The 25,224-nt window shown below is 46.9% G+C and overlaps 1 protein-coding gene across 1 annotated transcript in view; it reads right to left on the bottom strand.

Moving 5' to 3' along the window:
- The window catches only part of TTC39A (tetratricopeptide repeat domain 39A), a 45,800-nt gene extending 21,898 nt beyond the window's left edge, over positions 1 to 23,902 (bottom strand). Inside the window, exons 1-6 of the mRNA XM_082053766.1 lie at positions 23,787 to 23,902; positions 12,023 to 12,127; positions 5,749 to 5,880; positions 5,031 to 5,107; positions 4,478 to 4,545; positions 1,630 to 1,694 (exon numbers count right to left, since the gene is read on the bottom strand). Of these exons, the coding sequence (XP_081909892.1) occupies positions 1,630 to 1,694; positions 4,478 to 4,545; positions 5,031 to 5,107; positions 5,749 to 5,880; positions 12,023 to 12,127; positions 23,787 to 23,821 (482 nt within the window). The 5' untranslated portion in view covers positions 23,822 to 23,902. The remainder of the gene's footprint in view (positions 1 to 1,629; positions 1,695 to 4,477; positions 4,546 to 5,030; positions 5,108 to 5,748; positions 5,881 to 12,022; positions 12,128 to 23,786) is intronic.
- Between the last annotated feature and the right edge of the window lie 1,322 nt (positions 23,903 to 25,224).

Below are 25,224 nucleotides of genomic sequence, written 5' to 3'. Positions count from 1 at the left end.
AAACTGTAACCGCCAACCTCAGATACAAACCTTCCCTTTGTTAAAGCACATCTTAGTAATATTCAAGTTGTTGTTAGCATTATTTTGAAGACCACCCAAGGGTTACCAGATTTATAATACTTTGTTTTTACATATGTTAGAGCTGATCTTAATTTATTAAGACACAACTGAGTCTGCTTCCCGTAGTGTACATTTTAATGTCATTTTTAGAATTTACTACTGCCCTTTCGAAACCTTTTCGCATGTTGAAAGCAGCTCCCCGTAACTTCCTGCTTGAAAAGAAACCTGCTTAAGCAGATGTTTTTGGCTTATAGACACCAAGTAATGGGCATAGTGCGAGTTCAGACAAGCGACGCTGCTGGTCATTGCCAACAGCGCCCACCTTCTCCCAGAGCAGAGCCGCCGCACCTCACCAGGTCACAGTGCAGCTAACGGAGCACGTCCTGCAGCTCACCAGGTCACAGTGCAGCTAACGGAGCACGTCCTGCAGCTCACCAGGTCACAGTGCAGCTAACGGAGCATGTCCTGCAGCTCACCAGGTCACAGTGCAGCTAACGGAGCATCTCCTGCAGCTCACCAGGTCACAGTGCAGCTAACGGAGCACGTCCTGCAGCTCACCAGGTCACAGTGCAGCTAACGGAGCATCTCCTGCAGCTCACCAGGTCACAGTGCAGCTAACGGAGCATGTCCTGCAGCTCACCAGGTCACAGTGCAGCTAACGGAGCATGTCCTGCAGCTCACCAGGTCACAGTGCAGCTAACGGAGCATGTCCCTGCAGCTCACCAGGTCACAGTGCAGCTAACGGAGCATCTCCTGCAGCTCACCAGGTCACAGTGCAGCTAACGGAGCATCTCCTGCAGCTCACCAGGTCACAGTGCAGCTAACGGAGCATGTCCTGCAGCTCACCAGGTCACAGTGCAGCTAACGGAGCATGTCCTGCAGCTCACCAGGTCACAGTGCAGCTAACGGAGCATGTCCTGCAGCTCACCAGGTCACAGTGCAGCTAACGGAGCATGTCCTGCAGCACAGAGCGGCCTCTGGGCCGGGGCTGCCCGGGGACTCCGAGACAGAGAGGCGGCAGCTGCTCCGCTGTGCTAACCAGCCCCTATAAACCCATTTCCTGTACATTTGGTTAATCTTTGAAGACATTTATAACTTTCCACTGCAAGCTCTTCAGTTTATTGTCTCTTAATTTCGCTACAGTTTCATGCATTTATTATGGAATTACTTGTGCTTCAGCTACTGGTTTTGAATGTTCCAAAACGCTGCAGCTAGAACTACAAAGAAATGCCATTCTGTATGCCCAATGGCAGTGGAACCTCCAAATTATGCTATGGAGACACAACAAGCACTACATCATTCAGAATAGTTATTTTTTGCCATAATTTCAAGCATATAATACTTGAAGCAGGTAAACCTTGGGAGCTAACGGCATTAGGGTCCACTATCTCCACATTTCAAATCAACCATAGTATAAGTGTCCTTGGTTATGCAGAGGAGTGTGTGTGCGCTGAGAAAGGCTACAGGCATGAGGCTTATAATAACAGTAATTAATTTGTGAATTTGACAATTTGACCAGCGGCACTTTTTACTGAAACTACACTTAATTACACCGTAACTCTGACCTACCTGTACGTTTGGTAACTGTTTCGGACTTTGATGCCTCCTTTTATGAAGCTAACCATATTCTCATCCTGTTAGAATAGAAACACATTAGTGATATGGATTTTTAAGAATTATAAAGGGCTTTTATTTTTCTTGAGAAGAACAAGCCTTGAACGTGTCGTGACATAGGCAACAGAAGTCTCTAAGAAACAATACAAAGATTTAGGACTTCCTTCCTATATTAAATTATTTTTTTACTCTGTTGAGACATATACACTTTATTTTTATACCTTCTGAAATTAGTTTAGCCCTTGTGCCCTTTGGACCATCCGTATTTGCACCAATGAACATAAGGACTAAGCTAATGGATGGCACCCAAGGCACGTGTATTTGTGGCTTTTTCAAAAAACAGCTTTCTCTCGTTTGTCCCTCAGCGCAGTTGAGATCCAAACACCTCCTGGCTCGGCCTGAGACAGAAATAACTGCTTGTCCTCAGGAGTCTACTCCATAGAGCTTCCCATCCTAAAAAGGAAGCAGGGTAATTAAAGTTATGCAGGATACGCTCCTTCTGGTCTGAATATTCAAGTGTCTATGAGATCCATACTAATATGGTAAGATGTTACACCAGAAGCTATATCGAACTGAGAACTTACAGCAAAGTGTATTTGAGGGACCACTAGTTTACAGTCGCACCCCAAAGAGGGAACTCTTGAGTCTCCTAACTTTCCAGTGGCACCTTCTTGCCTTGCTCATCCTATATGATCTGTCACTCTGGTTTGTTTTGGTATCTGCTGACAATCTGGGATAGGAAGACTACATGTGTTTTAGCAGATCACTTTTCTGTGATGGCATTTTAAGGGGCTATATGAAGCACTGTGGAGAAAATAGCCTAGATCAGGTGAACATTTGGTTGTTTTACTGTTCCTGTTAAGGATTTGGGGCCCAATTGTATTTAGTGGTATGTACACAAGACAGAACCTGCCTCAAAGAACCTTCCATCCTCCTCTAAGTCAGGAAGATATTTCAATCAAAGTTACAGTTCAACTTCTTACAGACTTTGCTTTTTAGGAACTAGTATGGGCAGCCTCATGCTGAACTGCCCGTGTCCTTCACAGCCACCCGTAACCAAGGTGACCAACAGTGACAACTGCGGACAGGAACTATGTACCATAAATGAACATGTAATTCCTGATGATATATCCCCAGAGACTTGAATTCCAATCACACACAGACAGATAACCGCTGAGAAATATGATCCTGTTTTAATTTGTTCTGTGGAAAGTTCAGTTTTTAATTAGCAGCTGGGGGAAGGGGTATGGCAAACCTAACTATATGTAAAAGTTCAGTCATATTTTCCTTTCAGTGGAAAATGGAAAGAAGATGGTTTAAAAATGTTTAAATTCAGCATTCATTATACGAACAACAGAAGTAACAACGTGAGAATAATCCAGCCCTTGAAAAATCCCGAGACTAATTTTTACGTGTTTTCACCTGGATTTGGTCATTTGCATTAAGCAGCAAAACTAACCACTTCAACAGCTGTCGGAACCAAGTACCTTTGTTTCATTTTTAAAACCAGTTCATGTGTTCATGAAAAAAAGAACACAGAATAGAAGAGGAAGCAAGTAGACAGAGATTCTTTATGTGGAAAGGACAATAAATTATTGTCTTACTCTCATGTATCTATAAACATTTTTAAAAACAGATACCTGTGAAAATAGTGCTTAAAACAAAGAGACACTTTTCAGAGGCACAAAGAAGTTCTGAAAAGCCTTGCTTCCACAGCTTCGGATACTGCCCGAACCATCCCCAGGGCGAGAGGCTACTCATGACCCAAAGGAACACGGGAATAGATACCTACACCTTGGCCACTTCAAAGTCCATCATTTTACACTAAGTCACCATCATCACCGCTCTAAAATCCTCCAGAAGCAGCTGCTCTGGCTACGGGTTTGCCAGGAAGCGATGGTTTCTAGCAGAGGGGCACGGCGGATCGTTGACAAAGGTCACACGGTTCATAAACTATGAGCAGCGCAGATCAGAGCCCATTTGACAACTCCCACACATCACAACATCACCACATCACCACCTGCATTTCATTCTCTATCAGCATCTGTGAGCCAAGAGGCAGAAGCCCTTTGTGAATGTGACTTTGATTATCTCCTCTGCAAAGATGAAATGGGCCACTGTCATATAGCAAGTCCGGCCAAATCAAGAAGAAAATTCAGTTATTTCAACTATGATTAACAATTTAAATTGAAAGCTGGAGCCCAACTAAGTATTGCTAACGTTGATCCATCAAACAAATCAAGTTTCATTGGTACAGACAGATAAAATTCAAAGAAGAAGGAGAGCTCCCCTCCTTTCAGACCCAGGCGGCACTGTTCAGCAAAAAGCCTGTGAGGAGCCTAATAGACCAAAACAGCTGTTCAAGGACTAACAAGTGAGAAAGCAGCCTGGGAAAGCAAACACCCAGCGGACTGAAACAAGAGTCTCGCTTGCACTCCAGCAGAGCACAGCTTCAATAGCCACCCTTTTAAAAAATAATTTTAAAAAGTCTGATATCCCAATATAGAGTGTTCGAAACATCACTGCTGACCGCAGTTCCATCGCGCACATCCGAAAGGGGCTGGAGAAGGGCGTCGCAGGGGACCCAGTGATACGCGCAGTGAGACTACCACTTTAAACAACCACGAAGGACAACAGAACATTCTACTATCTCATCAGCAGGTAGTCCAGATAAAATCCAGATTTAATACGGATGAGAAAATCTTACACCATTAGGTCAAACTAGGGTCTTCTACCATTTCATTCATTTTAAGAAATGAAACCTGAACTTCTTTCCTCCCAAAGAGCCCTCGGGAATCCGTACCTGGAGGAACGTGAGTGCTGCTCTCTGAAGCAAACATTCAGCATAGCAAATCTCTGCGTGGATTTCCTCTGGTGTCACACAGAGCAGGGAAGAAAACAAATCAATCAGACAGAGTAATTGAAAAACGCTTGGCCTGTGAATACAGGAATGAGATCACAAAGCTCAAACTGAGAAAACGTTTTGAAATTTGCTGCAGTGTTTCAGTTCCGGACTACTGACGTTACCCCAAACAGCAAATGACACACAGTTCCAGAAACTCTGGAGGAATTCCTCTGGTGCTTTCCAGGAATTCTGGATCTAGAACCTTTCTAGGCATTTCCCTACTTCTTTCAAGGTGTTTCTTTACCCAGCAACTATTGGAAATGCTGAGTCAGCAGCCAACAAAAAAGTCAGTAATTTTGGATGTGGTGACACAGCAATTTTGGAAATGCCAAATCAGCAATTTTGTCAGCGAACTCACAGTCTGCAAAAACATCTTGGGTGAGCAATTCTACACAATTCACACTGCAGCAAAAAAGAGATGAAAACACGATGCACTTAGAGAGAATCTTACCTTCAGTAAAGTGCTCAAGGGTTTGCCTATGCACAAGGTTGTTGATAGAATCAGCTACTGTTGTTTTCTTCCTGAATCTGCAGAAAAGTGAGTTTGGTCATTCTGGACAGGAAGCATCAACAACAGAGAACGTTATCATTCAACTGGCCACGCATACAGCCGCTAACGTACCCCGGGTGCTCACCAAGTCTCTGCCATCTCACCGCATCCACAAACTTCAGCATATTCCACGCAGAACTTAGTCAACATGGTCCTCCTGGGGTCCATCTTTTACCCTTTGTGTGCAGAAATCTGGCTTTTTGATTCATGTTGTGTGTATGTATGTGTGCATATGTGTGCACAGAGGTGGGAGCACAGCTGTCCCCAAGACAGCACAACCGTCACCGAACGGCGAGATTCCGCAGTGTCTGCAAACGCTAAACAACCTCCAGGCCCCGCAGGAGTGGGGACACAGACAGGACAAAAATCTCATTGACAAGAAAAATCAGATATTGCAGCAAGCTGAAGCTTTCAAGGCCAGACTGCTGAAAACCCTAAATTATGCGGTCTGACCTCACAACCGACCCCCCTTTGAGCAGGAGGCTGGAGCAGACGACTCCTGAAGCCCCTTCCAACCTCCTATGTTTTCTGTGAAATCACATGTCCTTTTTTAACCTGTATGTCTTTCAAAAGTTTCCCATGAAGAGACTATTTATTGACTGAATCTCTCCCCGCTTACTTTTGACAAGTGGCTTGCGCTTCCTTCATTGTGTTTCCTGCATTCAGTATGTCCTGAGGATCAAACGTCATCATCGCTTGCATCTCCAGGATGGTGGCGTAAGTCAGTGCGTGATACATACTATCTTTAGTTCTGCAAGAAAACACAAGGTGCAAAATACAGCTGATTTGACTATATTATTACTTTTTAAAAACAAATACAAATCCAATTCCAGAAACTCACCAGTCTGATGGGAACTAGGTCTAAGTAAACTAGAAATGAAACACAAAGGATATGCAAAATAATCAAGAAATGCTAATACATCGATATTTCTACAGGAAATCACGTCCACAGCTCCAGTTTCAATACCTGTGTTAAGATGTTTCAATTCGAAGCCATGAGTAGGTATTTAACATAACAAAGCGTAAGAACTAACCACATGGCCAACTATTCAGGGACCATAGAATCACAGGGTTTTTTACCGGAGTATCTAATGAATACTACAACACGTGATGCCAATCCAATTCTTCTTCTATTTTGGGACAGCTGCTCAGGACAGACTCAAGGGGATAAGTAACACAATATTATAACCACGGCCAAAGTGGAATCTTTTCAAACAGATCTTCCCAGCAGAAGCCTTCCAGTCCACGCCAAACAGAGCGTTTTTTCTCCTCTCCTTCTCTGCTGACCTTCCGCCCCAAATTGTTCAACTTAAATATTCTTCTGTGGGATTTCAGATGGTGCCTCTTTTGCAGAAAGTCAAAAACTTTGGCATTAGTGCAAAGAAAACAATAAACTCCAACCTGCAGCCATTGCCAGCACCTTTCCTCTGGCAGAAGAGTTTTCACATTGCGCACGTTTACAGCGCTCAGGCAGCACCCATGGGTGTTCTAATCCTTTGCAAATGAGTTGCAACATCTTCAGGCCTAGAGGTCCAATAAAGATGACTTGGGAAATACACCGAAGGGAAAGCTCAGATGAATTCCTGAAACTCTCTGTAGCCCTTGCTAACCCACTCCTGACAAATAGCACGACTTGGACAAATGTGGCTAAAGAGCAGTGGTATCATCCTGACTTTCTTTGCATATCTATTTTTGAGGTCTAGGGACACCCAGCGCTGGCACAGACAGCGTTACAGCGATACCTGGTGCTTCCCTTCCAGCCCTCGCAATGACAACGAAGGGTCACGTTCTCCAACACGCCTGGCACAGAGCAGGCTGGCTGTACTGAGGAAACTTGCAGGGAACACCTTTAAAACCACTGCAGTCTGTGTTTTGTGGCTGTCCCTAGTTTCTAGTTGCCCTCACCACATCCACAGGCTACTCAACAAGCTGCTCTAACCAACCCCTAAACCGACCCAGCATAAAAACCATTCTGGGTCATCACCAGCTGCCATGAGTCCTGTGAGCCCCAGGCTGTGCTGACATCCATCTCACCTCAACACGAGCAAGAACAGACAGGTCATGAAGAGGCAGGTTTAAAATCCAGTGGAGTCAGGACAGCTCTGTCTTGGCCTCCTGCGTTACAATAATACCAAGTAGAAACAAAATGAACATACCATAAACCACCAGCCTGATGGAGTGTTCCTGCTCGTTTGATTATCATCAGCCTCAGGGGGTACAGGGAAAGACACTTCATCTCATGTTTATTAAAACATAACCCTTCCAGAGGTTCAAATTCAATGTACAAAGAAGGCACTAAAATAGTCCCCTTCCAGAATGTTAGGAATTTGCTTTCAAAATCAAAGCAGGTAAATACTAAATTCACTGCACTAAAGGGAAAATTGCTACTTTTGATATGTATGTAAAGAGGGATTTCCCTCTACAGTAATTTGCTCCTGATCACAAATTGCTCCTGCCCTAACAAATGGTCTAATCTATTTTGTTTCTTATATTTTAAAGGAGATATTAATTAACATTTATCATTAGTCAGCTGATATTTATCAACACTAACATTTACTCTCTTCTTCTCAGTGGCTGGGAGGCAGGTGGAAATGCAACCAAATGTAACAGTTTTCTATGCTATTTATACTGACCATGCAATTAAAGTTGCCAGCTACATCCTGGCATATTGCCCGAAGTCTTAAGGCCTGCGTTTTGTATGGATGGATACAGAATGAAACTAGATAGCTTTTTAATGTTTGCTTCTTTTGATTTCTCAGCAGCACTGTCCCCAGGACGCTGTTGGAGTTAAGAAGCCTTTATGACATAAACACAACCAATATTCTGATTAATGACTTATCCCAGTGGTTGGTATCACATGGCCGAATAAGAGGATTACAAGTAATATCTTCAGGCAGTTACGGAGCTCGGGCACGCGCCCGTTCTCCAGCTAGGTCATTGTCCCCTTGCAGCACCCTCCTCTCCTGAGCGCTGATGGAGAACACGGTTACTCCTGCTTGAGAACAGGTACCTGAGAGAGGACGGTGACAGCTCCTCCCTCCAGCTGAAGTACAAAAATAGAAAGGCTTGGCCTGTGTTGAAGTGACCCAGGGGCTCGTATTTTTTGTGGAAGACACAGAGCCCAAAATCCTTTTGTAGATCCTTTTATACTACGCAGCAGGCAGGATACGCAAGGTCACAGAAACCCCAGGTTCAAGTCCATGCCCACACCGAGTATCAAGATGGCGGTGAGAAGTGAAACAAATCCAACAGCACGGAGTGACAAAGACCCTCCACAGACCCCCCGTCCTTCACCCAGGTGTACCCGGGAGCGAGAGGCTCACACCAGATCTGTGTCAGGAGAACGTGGGCACACGGGCCGCAACGCTTTCCTCAGCTTTGATCAGAAGGTCCACCCCATGTCCAAATAACCCATTAGCCCTAATACATGGGCTTCCACAGAAAGTTTCTGTTTTGATGAATCAGTGTTTTCCAATAAAAACCTGTTTCCTAGGAAACTCCCAACTAGCTTTAAGTTTACAACTAGAACAGACCATTCTAATCAATCCCCAGCCGGGTTCCCCAGTTACCAGGAGCTGCCAGTCTAGTCTAAGCCTGGTCTAAGACAAAAAGCTGCCATTCCACAAGGGCACCCCCGAACCTTTTTGATCTAAGCCATTCTCCAAAAGTCGTAATCTAGTAAATTGTTTCAGCTAGGAGGCGAAAACAACAATTAAGAACATAGAAATAATTACCTTCTTCATGTTCTTGATGTTCTTTACAGTAAGTAGCCAACATGAGCTTTCTGCAGAGCTGCACACCACCTTCATCCAACCACTGTCTAGAGCTTCCCTCTGTCTCCACGTGCCTCCCCTTCCTCCCTCATCGCGCTCGGTTTGACGCTCACATCGCTGTGTTGGGTCAGTTCCCAGAGACAGCTCCTCCGCCCCACTGAACAACCTCATGTTCGCTCGTGTTCTGCTAGGGCAGGAACATTTCACCACACCATGAAAACAGCCATTACGAAAGGCTTCGTCTCCTCAGTAACCTCTTCAAGCTTTTTAAAGATCAGAGTACACAAGACAACATTTTTAATATTGTAAATTTGGTTCATATTAAAAGTTCCAGCGATAGCAAATAGGTACCAGAGAACTACACTCTTCCAATAAGAGTTTCACAATTAACCAGCAACACAATCTCTCCACGCCTACCTGAGATATTCCCGCACCAAAGGACTGAACTGGACGTTCAACCACAGCCACCCTGGGATAACACTCCACCAGGTGCTTTTTGGGGACTATTTTCAGAAATAAAAAGTCAACTGCCCGCAATGAATCATCCTCATATTGTTCTTACGATACTGCAAGGAGCAGCACACGTGTTGCAAATCATCCAGCAAGCCAGATTACTTACTCTGTGCCATTAATTTATCTTTACTATTTACCATTCTCCCAAGTGATCTGACATCAGCAAACTATCAGGTGGCTATGTCACGTTTTCCTTCAGGATAATTGTTAAAGTATTAAAAATTTCTTGGGGAAGAAGAAGGGACATCTCACCAGAAACAACTCCATATCTGCAGCTACATGAAGGCTAAAATCTAGTCAGTTTTAACCAATTTACTCTATGTGTCTCTGGGCTGAGGAAGAAGATTGAATTTTCTCCCCACTCCAGCGACCAGACGGTCTCTGTGTCACTCACTGTCACAGTTAACAGGTCACATATTGAAAACCGCTGCTGCGTTTAGTGACTGAATTTAAGGAATTTCTTAAGAGTTCTTAGTGTGAATACTCCATATAAAAGATTAATTTAATTAAACTTACTGCAGAAACCACTAGATCATTGGAGCCCACTATTGTACAATGATTGTTAATGATAATGAAGACTCTAAAACCTAAAAGGTAGCTGAGGAAACAATACAAGTTACGTAACATGAAGCAAAAAATGCCAGATGATTTTTTTAAATGAAATGAGTTATCTGCTTTATGGTGGATTCGCTTTTCTAATAGAAAAACGAACAAACAAACAAACTAAAAAGGAGCTTTATCTAAACACATGTCTAGACACCATCCTCAGATATTATTTTTAAACTGCTAGGAAACGCCTTTCCATGTTAACTCTTGTGCACTGCCAAATCTGTTCCCAGTTACACCTGGTACAAATCAGTTGAAAATACACTTATTGTGGAAGACAAACGTGAGTGATTTAGTGAATCTCCAATAATGTAACACAGAACAGAGTATGTCCTACAACATAAGTGGTGAGGCTGCAAAATGGGAGATACGAAATCCCTTACAGGCATGTAAAAACTGAGAAGTATTTCTTTAAACAAAGACAGTATGTTTATCGACGGTGAAAACCAATTTCAAACCTCAGCACGCTCAAAAGCAACAGTGAGGAACTGACGACTCCTAAAGAAAACAGTCAGCATTGCCACAGGTGCCCACTCCACAGCTCCTGCCGTTCCCTGCAGACATGGACGTGTCCACAATGAGATCAGCCATCGGGGAGCACTCGGCGCCCTGTTTCCGCTCCACACTCACAGAGATCGCTGCCAAAGGCAACAGGAGTAAGGGCCTCCTCATAACAACAGGCTAACGTGAAAAATCAGTTGCAAAATGGTTTTGCAGTATGGAATATAGTCAGGTACAAAACCAGTATTGGCTCATGAAATATGTTCTGCAGGCCCCAACAAAAGCTGAACGGAAACAACTTACAATAGGAGAAAGATGGATTTACAGGAAAAACGCCCCACAGCCCCACTAGCTTTGCAGTGTTTTGGAAACCCCCTTCCATAAAACCTCTCTCTGTTTTATGCTAAGCACGGAGCAAACATTCCCAGATGGGCACAAGGGCTTTGCTGTCAAAATTTAATGAAAACAGTTATTCTTCTTACCATTTTTATGATATCTTCTGATTATATATAAACACAAAACAACACTGCTGTGAATAAAACCAGTATTATTTATACGTCTGAGCCTACGACATATCATGAATGTCTTTCACAGAGTTTACTTACATGGTTAAGCTACAGATTCCGGCAGCAAAGACTGAGGCTGACAGCTCAGCAAAGCAGATAGCTATCTCGATGCATATCGAACACACACTACTGCGTTACCTAGGAATTTTACTTGTTTTTTCTTGTTTTGTTTAGTTGCCTCATATTCCAGTGGCCTGGAAGAAGGCACGATACAATCTGCTGATGGCTCAAAGGGAAATTCAGTAACTTGGGGGAAAAAAAGTGAGCTAACCACAAACTTCAACAAGCCAAGAATGCAGGTGGCTTCAGGACAGGGCACAAAAAATCACAGACATTGTAAAGATATAACAATTTTAGAAGTTATTTTATGACCTCACTGCTTGCAGCTGGGCCACTATTACACGCTGGGCTGCAGTGTAATTCGGAAACACAGTGTATGACCACAACACTGAATTGCAAAACAAGCTGTGAGAAAGTTTCTGCAAGTGGTTACTGAAAGCCAAACAAACAAAAGGAATTAATACCTAAAGTAATGTGTCTCAGACCAGGCAGTTCATGGTCAGCTGCTCCTTGAGACACAAAAGTCTAAATACACAAATTCTCAGAAAAATATGGGAAGAGGGGGGAAAACGTGACAAAAGATGGTTTCTATTCTCACATAGTGTACTACAGCTGAGGGGTTACTTCTTTGGACAACAAGCCTGTACGTTTTGTAGTTATCTTTGATCAATTGTGTTATTTACTCACCCAAGTGTGAAGCACTTATTCTGTCTTCCCCAAAACTTAACACATTAACTTAGCAGCCCCTTCTGAACCAAAGGCATGCAGTCTTATCGACCATTAACAGAGAACCAGCTGTCTAGTCAACTCTCCTGAGAAAAGGTGAAGCAAAGAAAAACAGACAGAGGAAAACTAGTAAAAGTGATCAACTTACTTTGCTTGTAAAGAAGCTAAAGCATCCGAGAACTTGTTGTTAAGAAATAAATCCAGAGCTGCCATGCACTCATGCAATGCCACATTGAGGTCTGATGTAGGTGACCTGCCAGAAAAAGAAAGAATAACTTCAGCACATCTGTTCTCCTTCTACCAGTGCATTAATGCTACTTTCAACCCCCCTTCTCCAGTTCCAGCCTTATTCCCATGTATAATCTGCTATTACACTGCCAGTGACTGCAAGGCAGTAAAGTGACTTTTTTTTAACTATGCTCTTACCCTCTGCCATGTGGAAAGTCACTTAAGTTTTGCATTTTCTGAAAATAAGATAAGCTGCAAGTACTGTCAATAAGGACCTGGACAAGCAGAAGTTACCGTGTACAAGCGTGGCAGCTGGATGAGCTCAGGTTTCTGGAACACAGAAGCACTGGGTGACAATGCTGATCTGCGTGTAACGTCGACAGAGACTACAGGCTGGTGACATTATGATCACGTTGTCACTTTAAGGATGAGATATTGCCAAATTGCATCAGATTATTGTATCGACTGCTGCTGGAACATCTGCGTTAGTCAGCTTGTGTTCATGGCTCCTGACCATACAACCACGAGAGACTTGCAGGTGGGTTAAAATGCCAAGCTGTGCACACTCGTGGGAACATCACCGTCCCTCAGAAGTGTTCCTGCACTCAGACAAAGAGCTGCTGCTGCCTCCCAAAGCCAGGAGATTCCCAGGGGCTCACGCAGGCTGTGCCTCTCTCCTCCGCAGCATCCCCATGTCAGCCTGACCTGTCACAAGTGTTCTCAGCTGGTCTTTGGGTTACTGACAACAGGGTAATACAGATCAGCTGAGTAAGTTTGGCCCAACTTCATCACCACCAGAACTGCTGGACAAAAAAAAAACACAGAAGAAACAAAAAGTCCTCGTACTAACCAAGTTAAGGTCACCTGGGCAACGTTAGGACAGTCAAAACATCTGCATCTAATGATCAAAGAGCCACACTGCACTACCATGTCGTATATAAGTCTGCACAAAAAAGCTCCCTCAAGAAAATGCAAACAAATCCTCACCATGTTTCTGTCTCTGAACAGCTCTGATGTGACCTGTCTTGTGACTTAGAAACTATGTTACTTCCTTAAAAAAACGGTACAAGACACAGCCTGCTAAAAGGAAAAAACAGAAAGCAAAGTCCTGGTGGTATCTCAAGGAAGAGCCAGGGGAGCACAGAGCAAAAGCGTCTGTAATAACCACTGACTGCAGCGGTGGTTTGGTTTAGTTTTTAAAGGTAATAACTGAAAATAAGAGCATAATTATAGATGTGAAAAACAATGATAAATTTGAGAGAAACATTCTGTGACGCTGTTCACAGCGGCTGCTGCCATCGCACTCCAGACGCTGAAACCCTCCTGCGCCCAGCAGCCTCCGCAAGTGCTTCGCAAACACCGATTAACCGAGTCTCGGCATCCGTCTCAAACAACATGTAGTATCATGTCTGCCCAACTACCCTGAGCCTTACTCACTGTAATAATTAAAACTTTGCCAGTCATTGTTTACATGTTACAATTCTTACCTGCCTTTTAAAAATGTGTTCCCGAACCAAAGAACATACTTAACATGATATCAAACATATTCTCATCTGTTTTAAAATATTTAGACTAGTTACATTTTACCTGGGTTTTTTGTTTGTTTCTTGTCATGCAGGAGAATTACCCCATTCAACACAAACAAACCTTTTCAAAATATTTGTTTGAAACAGAAAGATGACAAAGAAAAGAACAATGTTGAAGCTCAAAGCACAAATAAGATATATCAATCACTTGGCATATTTTCTGAAGAAGAATTATTTACACAGTGCCAGCTCCAGGAAAAAAATGCAAGTTGCACACTCCCTTCATGCTCCACGGAAAACTGACGTTTGATGTAGCTCCCAAGTAAAGGGCTGAAGACCTGAACACAATAAACACCTTAAAGAAATGCTACGAATCACCATTTGTTGCTGTTAACAGTAGGGAAGAAATACTTTAAACTAGAGAGCGCTCAGCATTTTAGCAAACTGATTAGTCATGCTTCAGCGGCTGCAGCTCCTCTCTTGCTTTTCACAGCAAGATCAGCACTGCCCCTCCATGCAAAAACCGCCGCGTGCTGCTGCTCACCCTCCTGCCGAGCCTCCGGTGTCCTCCGCCATGGTCACCGGTGCGCCCGCCCGGGCACCAGCGCGCGGCAGCGGCGCCCGCAGGGACGGGGACACGGGACAGCGCAGCACAGCGCCCGCAGGGACGGGGACACGGGACAGCGCAGCACAGCGCCCGCAGGGACGGGGACACGGGACAGCGCAGCACAGCGCCCGCAGGGACGGGGACACGGGACAGCGCCTGCCTGCCGCGCCCGGCCTGCCGCTGGTCACCGCGGGTACCCAGAGGCACCGGTCACAGCACCGCGCTCCAAACCAGCAGCCTGGAAGCCAGCGCGGGACACACGAACTTGCGCACCCTTGGATAACCAACGTGCTGCAGCTGCCGGCGTACCTGTGATCTCCAGAGCCTCTGCAAGCAGCTCCCGCTGCCTCGCATTCAGCACAATCCAGGCTGAGGTCAAACACCCCTGTAATTACAGACCTGAAACAACCAAAATTACTGCACAAGGCAGTGGACCACACTGGAAACCTATAAACCAGAAGAGGCCAGCTGATATGCAGGAGAACTGAGGCATTAATTGCTGCAAATACAAGAAACAGGCAAGAGAGACAATAAAGTGCTTCTGCCTGGCAAGGATTCTCTGCAAAACAGGCTTAAACCCCCCGGCCAAACTGCTGCTTTCTCTTGCATCCTGTAATTTTGGGAGGCAGTGAGACTTTACATATTCTTTGTCAAAATCTCTCTTTAAAGCATACAAAATGAGGAGAGTATAAGCAATTTAATGAGCGGAGTGAGATCATCTGGCTGACTCTGCCCAGAATAAAACAGCGTACGCTCCCAAACTGCTCAGCCGGCGCGTCAGCGGCTGGTCCCGCGGGTGAGACGGGCAGCGCCCCGCAGCCAAGGCGGCCACCTCCCCACAGGACAGCAGCAAAGGCGGCCACCTCCCCACAGGACAGCAGCCAAGGCGGCCACCTCCCCACAGGACAGCAGCAAAGGCGGCCACCTCCCCACAGGACAGCAGCAAAGGCAGCCACCTCCCCACAGGACAGCAGCAAAGGCAGCCACCTCCCCACAGGACAGCCACCTCCCCACAGGACAGCAGCAAAGGCGGCCACCTCCCCACAGGACAGCAGCAAAGGCGGCCACCTCGGACAGCCGGACCACGGAACCTACAGCAGCTATGAGCTACGTGTACCAGTTAGTTTCACCAAAAGCATCTGAGGTTAAAAATAATAAATGTATTTTCTCCTGTACATGGCCTCATTTGCTAGATTACACAAAGCAGTGCCAATAATGAAGACATCAACTGCTGAAGGAAGACCCAAAAATTATAAGCAAGTGAAGGATAATTTCAGGATCTGAAGACATTAACATGCCTGATTAAATATCTTGCTGTTTTTATGACATCCTGTACAGGAAAAACCTGCGCTGCATTTGGTATAAAAATTATTGCAATAGATCCAGAGGCCGCCCCGCTAATGACTCCATTGTATGTTTATAACAGCACTATGTACCTGGGCCACAGCAGCAGATAAAAGACATTACCTTTTCTTTTTTCCCAGTTGAGAAAAACGACTGGTTACAACTGAAAATTAATCAGGGTGCTTCCATGGCAGAATCAAAAGCTACTCTGGAAACATTATTTGTTGTTTTCACTAGCTGTTCATACAATTTCTAATTGATGTTGTATTTCTCCCAATAGTTTTAAAGTTCTGTGTGGCGAAGGCTCTGGCAGCTTCTGCCAAGTTCTTCAAGACCTGAGCTGGCAGGTATTTATCTGAATACCATTTCTCTGGAAACAATTATATGCTCAGACAACCTTCTAAAAAAAAAAGAGATCTGAAACATTTCCAGATTTAGGCCATCTCCCCTTGGTTTTAGAAGCCTCTTTCCTTTTTTGCTTTTTGGCAGCAGGTCTTGCAAGCACAGTCACACGGTTCTTACTGTAGTTTTACTATTTATGAAATCATCACTCTCTGCCCCAAGAACCGTGACTGGGGGCGCTCTGCAAATCATAATTCCAGTATATCCTGTGGCTTAAGGTAAGACCTGATCTCCTCACTCCACAACCTCCCCATTATCTCCAGTCAGAAGTGCAACTGCTCAGGACACCCCAGGCAACGCCCTTTTTGCTTAAACATCCAATCCTTTTTATGCCAATAGCAATATCAAACAAAATATTTCATTAATAAAAAGGATCATGAACTTTGTATTCTGCAAAATGCTGAACTACTGACTCGTTTTACCTGAGTAATTATCAGGACTTGGCAAAAAAAAAAAAAAGTCAGTCTGAAGTTTGTGCCTTTATAGTAACACTTTAAATAGTAATTCAAAAGCTCCTTCAGAATTGTGAAACACTGAAAGCAAGTTAGATCGGTCATATCCAAAATACGGATGCATTTCTCTGCCAAATCTACGTTATCTGCATAAGTCAGCTGAGGTAGCGTGCACGCAAACTTAACTTGGGGAAAGAGAATAAAATACAAAGAGTCAAGCACAACTGAGCTAAACCAGCAGCTGACGAGAAACCGCCACAGCGGCACCAAACCGCTGGTGACTCAGGAGTTGACTCTTCTCTCCATTATCAGGAGACTCGGAGCAGGAACAGTGGAAGTACATTGTGTTTTCCCCGATGTAGACTAGTCTTAAACATGCAAAGCAAGCAAGATGCAAGATCAAATAAAAACATCTAATGGAAATATTACATTCCCATTCCAAAGAAATTTCACATCGAAATCTCTATAATCATACTAGGGACTTCTGTCTCAGGGGCTGGGACGGCACCAGCGCAGCGGGGCTCAGAATGACTGACGCTGCCCTCATCTCGCTCAGAAACATCGACCAGGCTCCTCTGGTGGACCCAGCCGGGGTTCCGGCTCCATCGCTGCCCCAGCGCTGTCGGTGCTGCCCCCAGCACCCCCACCTGCCGCACCGAGGGCAAAGGAAGCACAGCGGCTCATCTGGAGGGTTACTCGTTCGGGTTACGAGTTTGCTGTTAGGTAATCTTGAAGTATTTGTTTTTCATTTTTTATTGAACAATCTGGACAATACGGTGTTTTGTCCTCTTTTACTCCCTTTATATCAAGGGCTCTCTGTGAAACGCGGTTTCAATTTTTGCACGATAATGCTAATACTATGCTATTAAAGTCAACACAAATGCTCCTAGCACTGGTAGAAAGGACTGGGTTGCACCAACACATATTTTTGAGCTGTTTCAAGCTACCTGCATCAATAGCACATACGCTTATTACTACAATGGTGGAAAGTTCACTACATACACAGGAACAACAACTAGCTTTACGTTCTCTCTATCCTTAGAAAGAGATTTAGAGAGGGTTGCTTCTAGCCACATAGTCAGAAAAAAAGCTAATAATTTCTTAAACTATCTCTTCATAGAGCATGAAATGGAACTGAAAAGAGATCAGTCTCATGTGCCCACAGCAGATTCATCTTTTTGCAAAGAGGAGGGAGACAGTAACACCATCCTGTGCCCTACAGACGCGGTGCCGCTCGGGCTTCATCAGCACTGAGACCGCAAACCGCTCACAGGCTGAGCAGCACCCCGGCACCTTTCGAAGGGCCGCGCTTCAGTTCCTAACAAAATCACATCTGAGACACGTCCAACGCCGCTGGCTCGCTGACACCGAGGCCACCACGTGCGGTCGATACCGTCGCTGGCACCCGGGTGTCCTCACCGCATGTTCTCAAAAATATCACCACTGAATGCAGAAATTCTTGCCACGACTCCACTTTCTGTTCTGATAACGCTGGATAATCAGAGACGTTACAAGACACACCGGGGGTAACTTTCCCAAGCCTTTTCCAGTTGGGCAGGTCATTCCTAAATCGATGACCACCACTTTTCTAGACAGATGACTGCTTTGAGCAACACTGCATTACAAACATTCTGAGCCCGAGGCTGAAAAAAATCCCTACATGCAAAGAAATCACTTGGGAAGAATTCTTTTCCTCTTTTGCAAACACTTCCAAAACCACGCGAGATCAGAAATAACCTGGGATGAACAGCGCTCTCACTACCGTGAACAGGAGAACCAGTACGCAACTCTTACAATCTTTGGTTACTATTCAGTTACCAGACAAAACAGAAACAACTTCATAATTTGAAAGCAAATAAGTTAATGCAAGAAAATGAAGTCTGCCGTATTCCTTCCTGTTCTCTGTGCCAAGCCAGTAACACCTCGGCATTTATCCTTCTGTGTTGTTGAACACGTTTCTGGCCCGCGACGAAACCCCCTCGGTGCCGCAGACACAGCATCGCTGTGACAACAGAGCAACTGGGGGGTCTCAGCAGCCACGTTCTCCACACATTCTGCACAGGGACACCACAGGGATGCAACTGTGGAATCCAGGCCATCGCAGCCAGTACTTCAAGTTGCACGTGAAGTAGGACAAAGTTTATTTTTGAGGTTAACTCAGCTCTGAAACTACCAAGCTGTTGATGCCTCATTTTTTGTTTAAGATACTCAATTTTTCAGCCCTTCTGTTTCAGCCAAAGCTTCACAAACAAAGGGTTGTGGCAAAGCAGTCAAGTGAGCAGAACAAAGTCCAGGGAACGCGCAGACTCGCATTCTGCCCCTGGTTCCACTGCTGTTTAACTTGAACCAAGCAGGATGCAGGTTGCATCACATTCGCAGTTCTCATCCTGTATTTAAACGGGCAAACAATGCAATAAATTCATTAAGGCAGGTTTGTTCAGACAAACAAAACATCCTGGTGTCATTTTTGCAGTTCCCTTTCCGTGTTGTGCTGCCACAACTGCTCACAAAGAGCTAAACGCACCATTGTGGGTGATTACTCACAGTCAGTAGAACTGCCTGCATCAAAGAGAATGGAAAAAACCCATATATATGCAAAGTATAGCCTGGCAAATTACAAATTATCAAACCCAGCATCCTGGAACTGCAAGAACCTATTGGAATGTAGGCAGAAAAATATAGCTCACGTTGGGTCAAAATAAAATACAACAAATATATCCAGCATTAAAGAAATTTACATGAATGCTGCAATTAAGAGCAATATTTCATCATAAATCAGCCTGTACTGATGCTTCACAAGTTTTAACAGCTCTTCCTTTTCAATTCAAATGCTCTACAATCTTTGTCACTTTGGAGGACAGATGTGATTCATATCATGCCTTTTGGGTTTTTTTTACGAGTCTTACACAACCTTGCAATATCCATTCGCTCTTTTCTGACAGTCCTGACTTCCCACAGCCTCAGTGCCCCCGCTCAACACACACTTCTGACACGGTTACTCCCGATTGTTAAAGGTCTAATCCTGCTCCTGTTAAAACTAATGAGAAACCAACAAGAGCTGCACTAGGCCACTGTCTCCAATAGTGTTGAGCACATCAGGTACCCAGCAAACAAACAGAAAAAGCATTGAGCAAAATGCAGGCTCACATCTGCCACATTCACAGTGAGAGGCCAGACAAAATCAGTGAGATTCGCTTTTGTAAGGGGTCAAGGCAGAGTTCTGTGTTGTTTCTGAAATAAGATTCGGTGAGAATTCAGGGAGGGGCGTTATGCGATTTTCCATTCTCATTACACAGCAATAACAAAGACTGACCGGCAGCTCACAAAGCAGCTGCCTGTGCACCTTCAGCGCTTTGCGCTTTTCCTTTGCGGACTCACACTCCGCTGGTTTCAGACGTCGGTGTGGTGACAAACACGAAGAGACGAAACACACCCCCTGGCACGTTCCTCAAGCAGTTCATCTGAGCTGAAATGGTTCTGGGTTTGGTATTTGGTTTGGTTTAGTTGGTTTTATTTGGTTGGTTGGCTTATTTTGCTTTTTTTGGTGTGGTGGTTTGTTGTGGGGTTTTTTTTTGCATTAAATCTATGCAAAGAATTCTGAAAATTAATTACTCTGTGCTATGTTTTGTTACAACTTAAAAAACCATGCTTTTGCTTCAGTTCCATTGCTGAACAGTACTTCAGGTTCTCATACAGAAATATACATAGGAATGACACAAAATACTTTAACGAATAGGGGTTGTTGCTTTGCCTTTCATCACTGCTTCACGCGGAGCTGCCGGCTGCGCTTCCCTGAGCGCTCCCAACAAACGGAGGTCGCGCTCCCGCGCCGCCCGCCGAGCTTCGGCCGGCCAGCGGCGCCTCCTCGCAGCCACAGCCCCTCAGTGCGCCCGGACAGCCCCTGAACCTGCTGCTGAACCCGCTCAGCCCCTCAGTGCGCCCGGACAGCCCCCGAACCTGCTGCTGAACCCGCTCAGCCCCTCAGTGCGCCCGGACAGCCCCCGAACCTGCTGCTGAACCCACTCAGCCCCTCAGTGCACCCGGACAGCCCCCGAACCTGCTGCTGAACCCGCTCAGCCCCTCAGTGCGCCCGGACAGCCCCCGAACCTGCTGCTGAACCCGCTCAGCCCCTCAGTGCGCCCGGACAGCCCCCGAACCTGCTGCTGAACCCACTCAGCCCCTCAGTGCGCCCGGACAGCCCCCGAACCTGCTGCTGAACCCGCTCAGCCCCTCAGTGCGCCCGGACAGCCCCCGAACCTGCTGCTGAACCCGCTCAGCCCCTCAGTGCGCCCGGACAGCCCCCGAACCTGCTGCTGAACCCGCTCAGCCCCTCAGTGCACCGGACAGCCCCCGAACCTGCTGCTGAACCCACTCAGCCCCTCAGTGCGCCCGGACAGCCCCCGAACCTGCTGCTGAACCAGCTCAGCCCCTCAGTGCGCCCGGACAGCCCCCGAACCTGCTGCTGAACCCGCTCAGCCCCTCAGTGCGCCTGGACAGCCCCCGAACCTGCTGCTGAACCCGCTCAGCCCCTCAGTGCGCCCGGACAGCCCCCGAACCTGCTGCTGAACCCGCTCAGCCCCTCAGTGCACCGGACAGCCCCCGAACCTGCTGCTGAACCCACTCAGCCCCTCAGTGCGCCCGGACAGCCCCCGAACCTGCTGCTGAACCCGCTCAGCCCCTCAGTGCGCCCGGACAGCCCCCGAACCTGCTGCTGAACCCGCTCAGCCCCTCAGTGCACCGGACAGCCCCCGAACCTGCTGCTGAACCAGCTCAGCCCCTCAGTGCGCCCGGACAGCCCCCGAACCTGCTGCTGAACCCGCTCAGCCCCTCAGTGCGCCCGGACAGCCCCCGAACCTGCTGCTGAACCAGCGCTCGAGAATAGAACAGAAGTACTAGTAGCAAGTTTTCTCAGCACTCCGTGTTTCTAAAGCCATTTTGAAGAGTTATTCTTATTCGATGGCTTTGAGCAGACAGTTCGTACTCTCTCCAAGCAAAAAACAACTAAGTAAGCTACATGAGGACAAAAAGCAAGAGCACGGCTGATTTTGAACTCAATCGGAACAGTGTGGGATCCTTCTGGCTTTTTTTCTCTTTGACAGGAAACATGGACCGGTCGAAACCAGAAACTTGGATGCGTACGCAGTTCACCATCAGTTCAGGGTGACAATTTCAGCCAGAGCCAAAGAGAAAGGTAAAGCTGCATGGAAGTCCAGGATTGCATTCTATTTGACCTGCATTTGACATTCAAGCCATTAAGCCACATGTATCTGAATTACCATTTGAACAATGACTCTCTTCTCATAGTTGTTTTTTTTCCACAAAAGATGAAAGTTCTGTTATCAAAGTGAAGACAAAAGCTGAAAATCTGCAAAAACAGCAGGTCATTTTCCATCACTCCTACTCAAAAAACCTGGCATTTGGTTTTTAGTTCTAACCAGTCCACTAGACCATCGTGTCCTCCAACCATGAGCTAAACGTTTCAATCTGCTCCCAAAACACACCTGAAACCTAAGAAACCACAAGCTCAGCCCTGCAAAAACATTGTCTGGGAGCTTCCTTGGGGTCTTAAAGGAGCATTTCAAGTAAAATGTGAACTACAATAGGGAAATAGTAATATTTTTTTCCAAAAATTAGCAAAAATCCTGATATGCATATATGTTTTCAACATTTTGTAGTACAGCAACCAAAACATCTGAAGCGCTTTACATCCCGGTGCAACAACTGAACACAAGAGCTGGTTCCAGCAGCCGGAGCTGCAGAAGGATGAGACCCCGCGCCGAGCTCCCCAGCAGCCTCAGGAACAAGAGTCTGCCTTGGGACAACCCGCCCGACCCAGCAAAACTCAGCAACCTCCTCCCTGCTGCTGAGCACGCCTGCAGCGTTCTGCCGCAGTTCCAGCCTTTCCGAGGCGCAGGCAACCGCAGTCCCTCAGCTTTTGCTGCTACTGTTGTCAACGCAAACGCGAGACCTGGAAGTTGCTTAATGCCATTTAAAACCACTGTTGCAAACGTATGGCCCACCTTCCTGGCACTGAGAATAAAAATAAAACATAATTTTAAAATTTGGTGGTCCACTAAAGAGTTATCGAGAGAGAACATGGCAATAAAATTGAACAAGGCTATTAGAAACACTAATACGTGACATTTTGGATGATTAGCAAGGACTTTGCTGCTTTAAGTGCCACTAGACCACCTACTTCCAGTGTCGGCAATAGCTCTAATGTTAATACAGATGCCAGCAAAAAATCTGTATTCTTGTGTACCTTATATCATCTAAAATTCAGGAAACATTTTCCATCATGGTTTCTGCAGATGAACTGAAGCCTGGGGCTTAGGTTTGCTCTTTTCAACTTTAAAATATTGGGAAAACATGCAGGGAAAGAGCAAAACACCATTTCCAACATTTCACAAACGGACCCTCTACCTCTCTTGTAAGTGGGGAAACTGCTCGCTGACCTCTCAAACAACTGCACTCTTAAATTTTAAAATTCCTACTCCTGCATGTATTACAAAGCAGATGTTTTCAAAGGTATTATGTCAAACAGGCCTTTAACGCAGCCACATCTACAATTCAACGTGCTGCCATCAGCGAGGAAGAATGTTATTTGCACACCGATTCGCTTGCACAGAACCAGCTCCCTCACACCACAACGGCCGTGTCCGTGTTCCAGGGGCAGCGGAGCGCCCGTGCCAAGGGGAAGGGAAAGTTCCACCTGCAGCTCCTTGGGAAGGGCGAGCACCGAGTGACAGTCACGGCAAGTGCTGCGAACTGTGCAAAGAGCTCCAGAAAAGCACTCGGGTCTTCCACAGGCTTCGGAGACACGACACCACCCTCGAATCGCTCTCTGAAGACCAAGGTGAACTGCTAATTACTGAAGGGCTGCAGCACAGGTATGTAGGTTCGCTTAAGCTAATACTTTTGTCTAAGGAAAAAAAAAGGCCCCGAAAGAAAGAAAAACGGTTTCTGCCCCTTCAGTGGCTGCATTAAGGTCGTTAAGCAGATGGAGAGTCGTTTGTCCATCGCTGTGTGCGCCTGGGGGGAAAGGCCCCAGGACCGCAGCCGGAGACGGGCCGGGCTGAAGCCACAAAGGCTCCGGCTCCCGCGGCCGCCCGGAGGGACCAGGCAGGTACCAGGCTCGACTATTGGGCTCCAGACCGAGGCGGCTGCTGAGCCGGGAAACGAGCCGCCCTCGCCCCCCACCTGGCACCGCAGCCGCCCGCGCCCAGACCCTCAGCTCCGGCCGGCACCGGGACGGCTGTTCCCGCCACCGCCGCCCCCTTTCCAACCCGGGACGGAGAGTCCCCAAAGCTCCCCGGGGGAGACCCCGCTGCCCGCCCCCCGCCAGCCCCATACCGGGTGTCACCGCTGGTGCCCGCCCGAGACTCCATGGAGGCGTCACGAAGGGCGTCCCCGACTCCAGCGGCTGCGGGAAGGGAGGCCGAGCCGAGGGCCGGCGGTGCCGCCGCTCCCCGCCGAGGCCGGCAGCCGCAGCCACCTCGCCTGCTGCGAAGCGGCGTCTCGGCGCATGTTCGGGCAGGGCCGGGCCCGGGCGGAGGGGCCGCCCCCGCAGGTGAGAGCGGCGGCGGCAGCGCCCGCCCCTCCGGCGGCGGCGGCGGGCGGGGAGCGGGGCCGGCGGGGAGCGGCGGCGGGCGGGGAGCGGGCAGGGGGCGGCGGCGGGCGGGGAGCGGGCAGGGGGCGGCGGGGAGCGGGGCCCGGCGGGGAGCGGGGCCGGCGGGGAGCGGGGCCGGCGGGGAGCGGGGCCGCCCTCCCCGGAGCGGCGGGAGTCCGGCGTTTCTCGGGGGCCGCCGCGCGCCGCGGGGTCTCCGCTGCGGAGCGAAGGGTTGAGCCGGCAGGTGAACTGAGGGGAGGCCTGTGGGAGCCCCAAGAACAGCTGAGAGGAAAACACCTACTGTGTGCTAGAATTAGAGTCATTTATTCCTCTTCAGAAAAAAACAAAACCAGGAAAATATAATTAATATTTAGCAGAATTTCTAATTAGCCTAGACTTTGTAGGAGCCTGTTCCCAAGAGAGTGTTTGCCTGGGCGGAGAAACACAACGGTCAGTGAGTTGTACAAAAGGAGTAACACCCAACAGTGTTTACAGTTCAGATTTATCAGTTTATGAACAAATTATTTAAAATAATACAACTCGAAAAAGCTAAACCTATTGACATTACTAACAGGCATGCAATGCTGAAAAATTGTTTTTATTTGTCCACTTGTATCAGTCATGCAGCTTCAGATTACAGGGATAAGAACAGATTAACAAAATAAAGGAGTTTGTGGAAGGAAGTAAGTGGGGAAAGAAGGCAAAGGTACACGCGGCCCAGGGAGTGGCAGGACAAACAGAAGGACTGGGTTGACATTTAGAAACAATGGGCACATTAATGAGAACAGTGGGTGTATAAGGTTAACAAAGGAAAGAATTTGTAGCTGAACACTGACGATGCGGCTGGCGACGTGGGAACCAGCGGCCCCGCGCTCCGGGCACCGGGCACCGCTGCTCTTGGAGCTGAGACAACTGCAGAGACCTCACCTGCCTGATCGCTGGAGCGCGATTCTTCAGTCAACGGGCCGAAATTCGTGATTGAATTGGATAAATCAAACATTTTTGATCAGTGATGGGCGCGGTAAGGAGGGGTGGCAGGCACCGTCACGGAGCTATTCTGGTGCAGATGCAAAGCCACATTTTTCAGCACCTGTTACATACCTTGAGCTTTTCGAATTGTGAGGCTCATACATTCCAGCTCACAGGTTTCATAATGAAGACTCTGCACTTCAGACACAACCC

Source organism: Streptopelia decaocto, assembly GCF_964273445.1.
Source record: "Streptopelia decaocto genome assembly, chromosome: 5".
NCBI lineage: Eukaryota > Metazoa > Chordata > Aves > Columbiformes > Columbidae > Streptopelia > Streptopelia decaocto.
The sequence above is the reverse complement of the archived record's forward strand: the minus strand, read 5'-3'. Positions and strand labels throughout refer to the sequence as shown.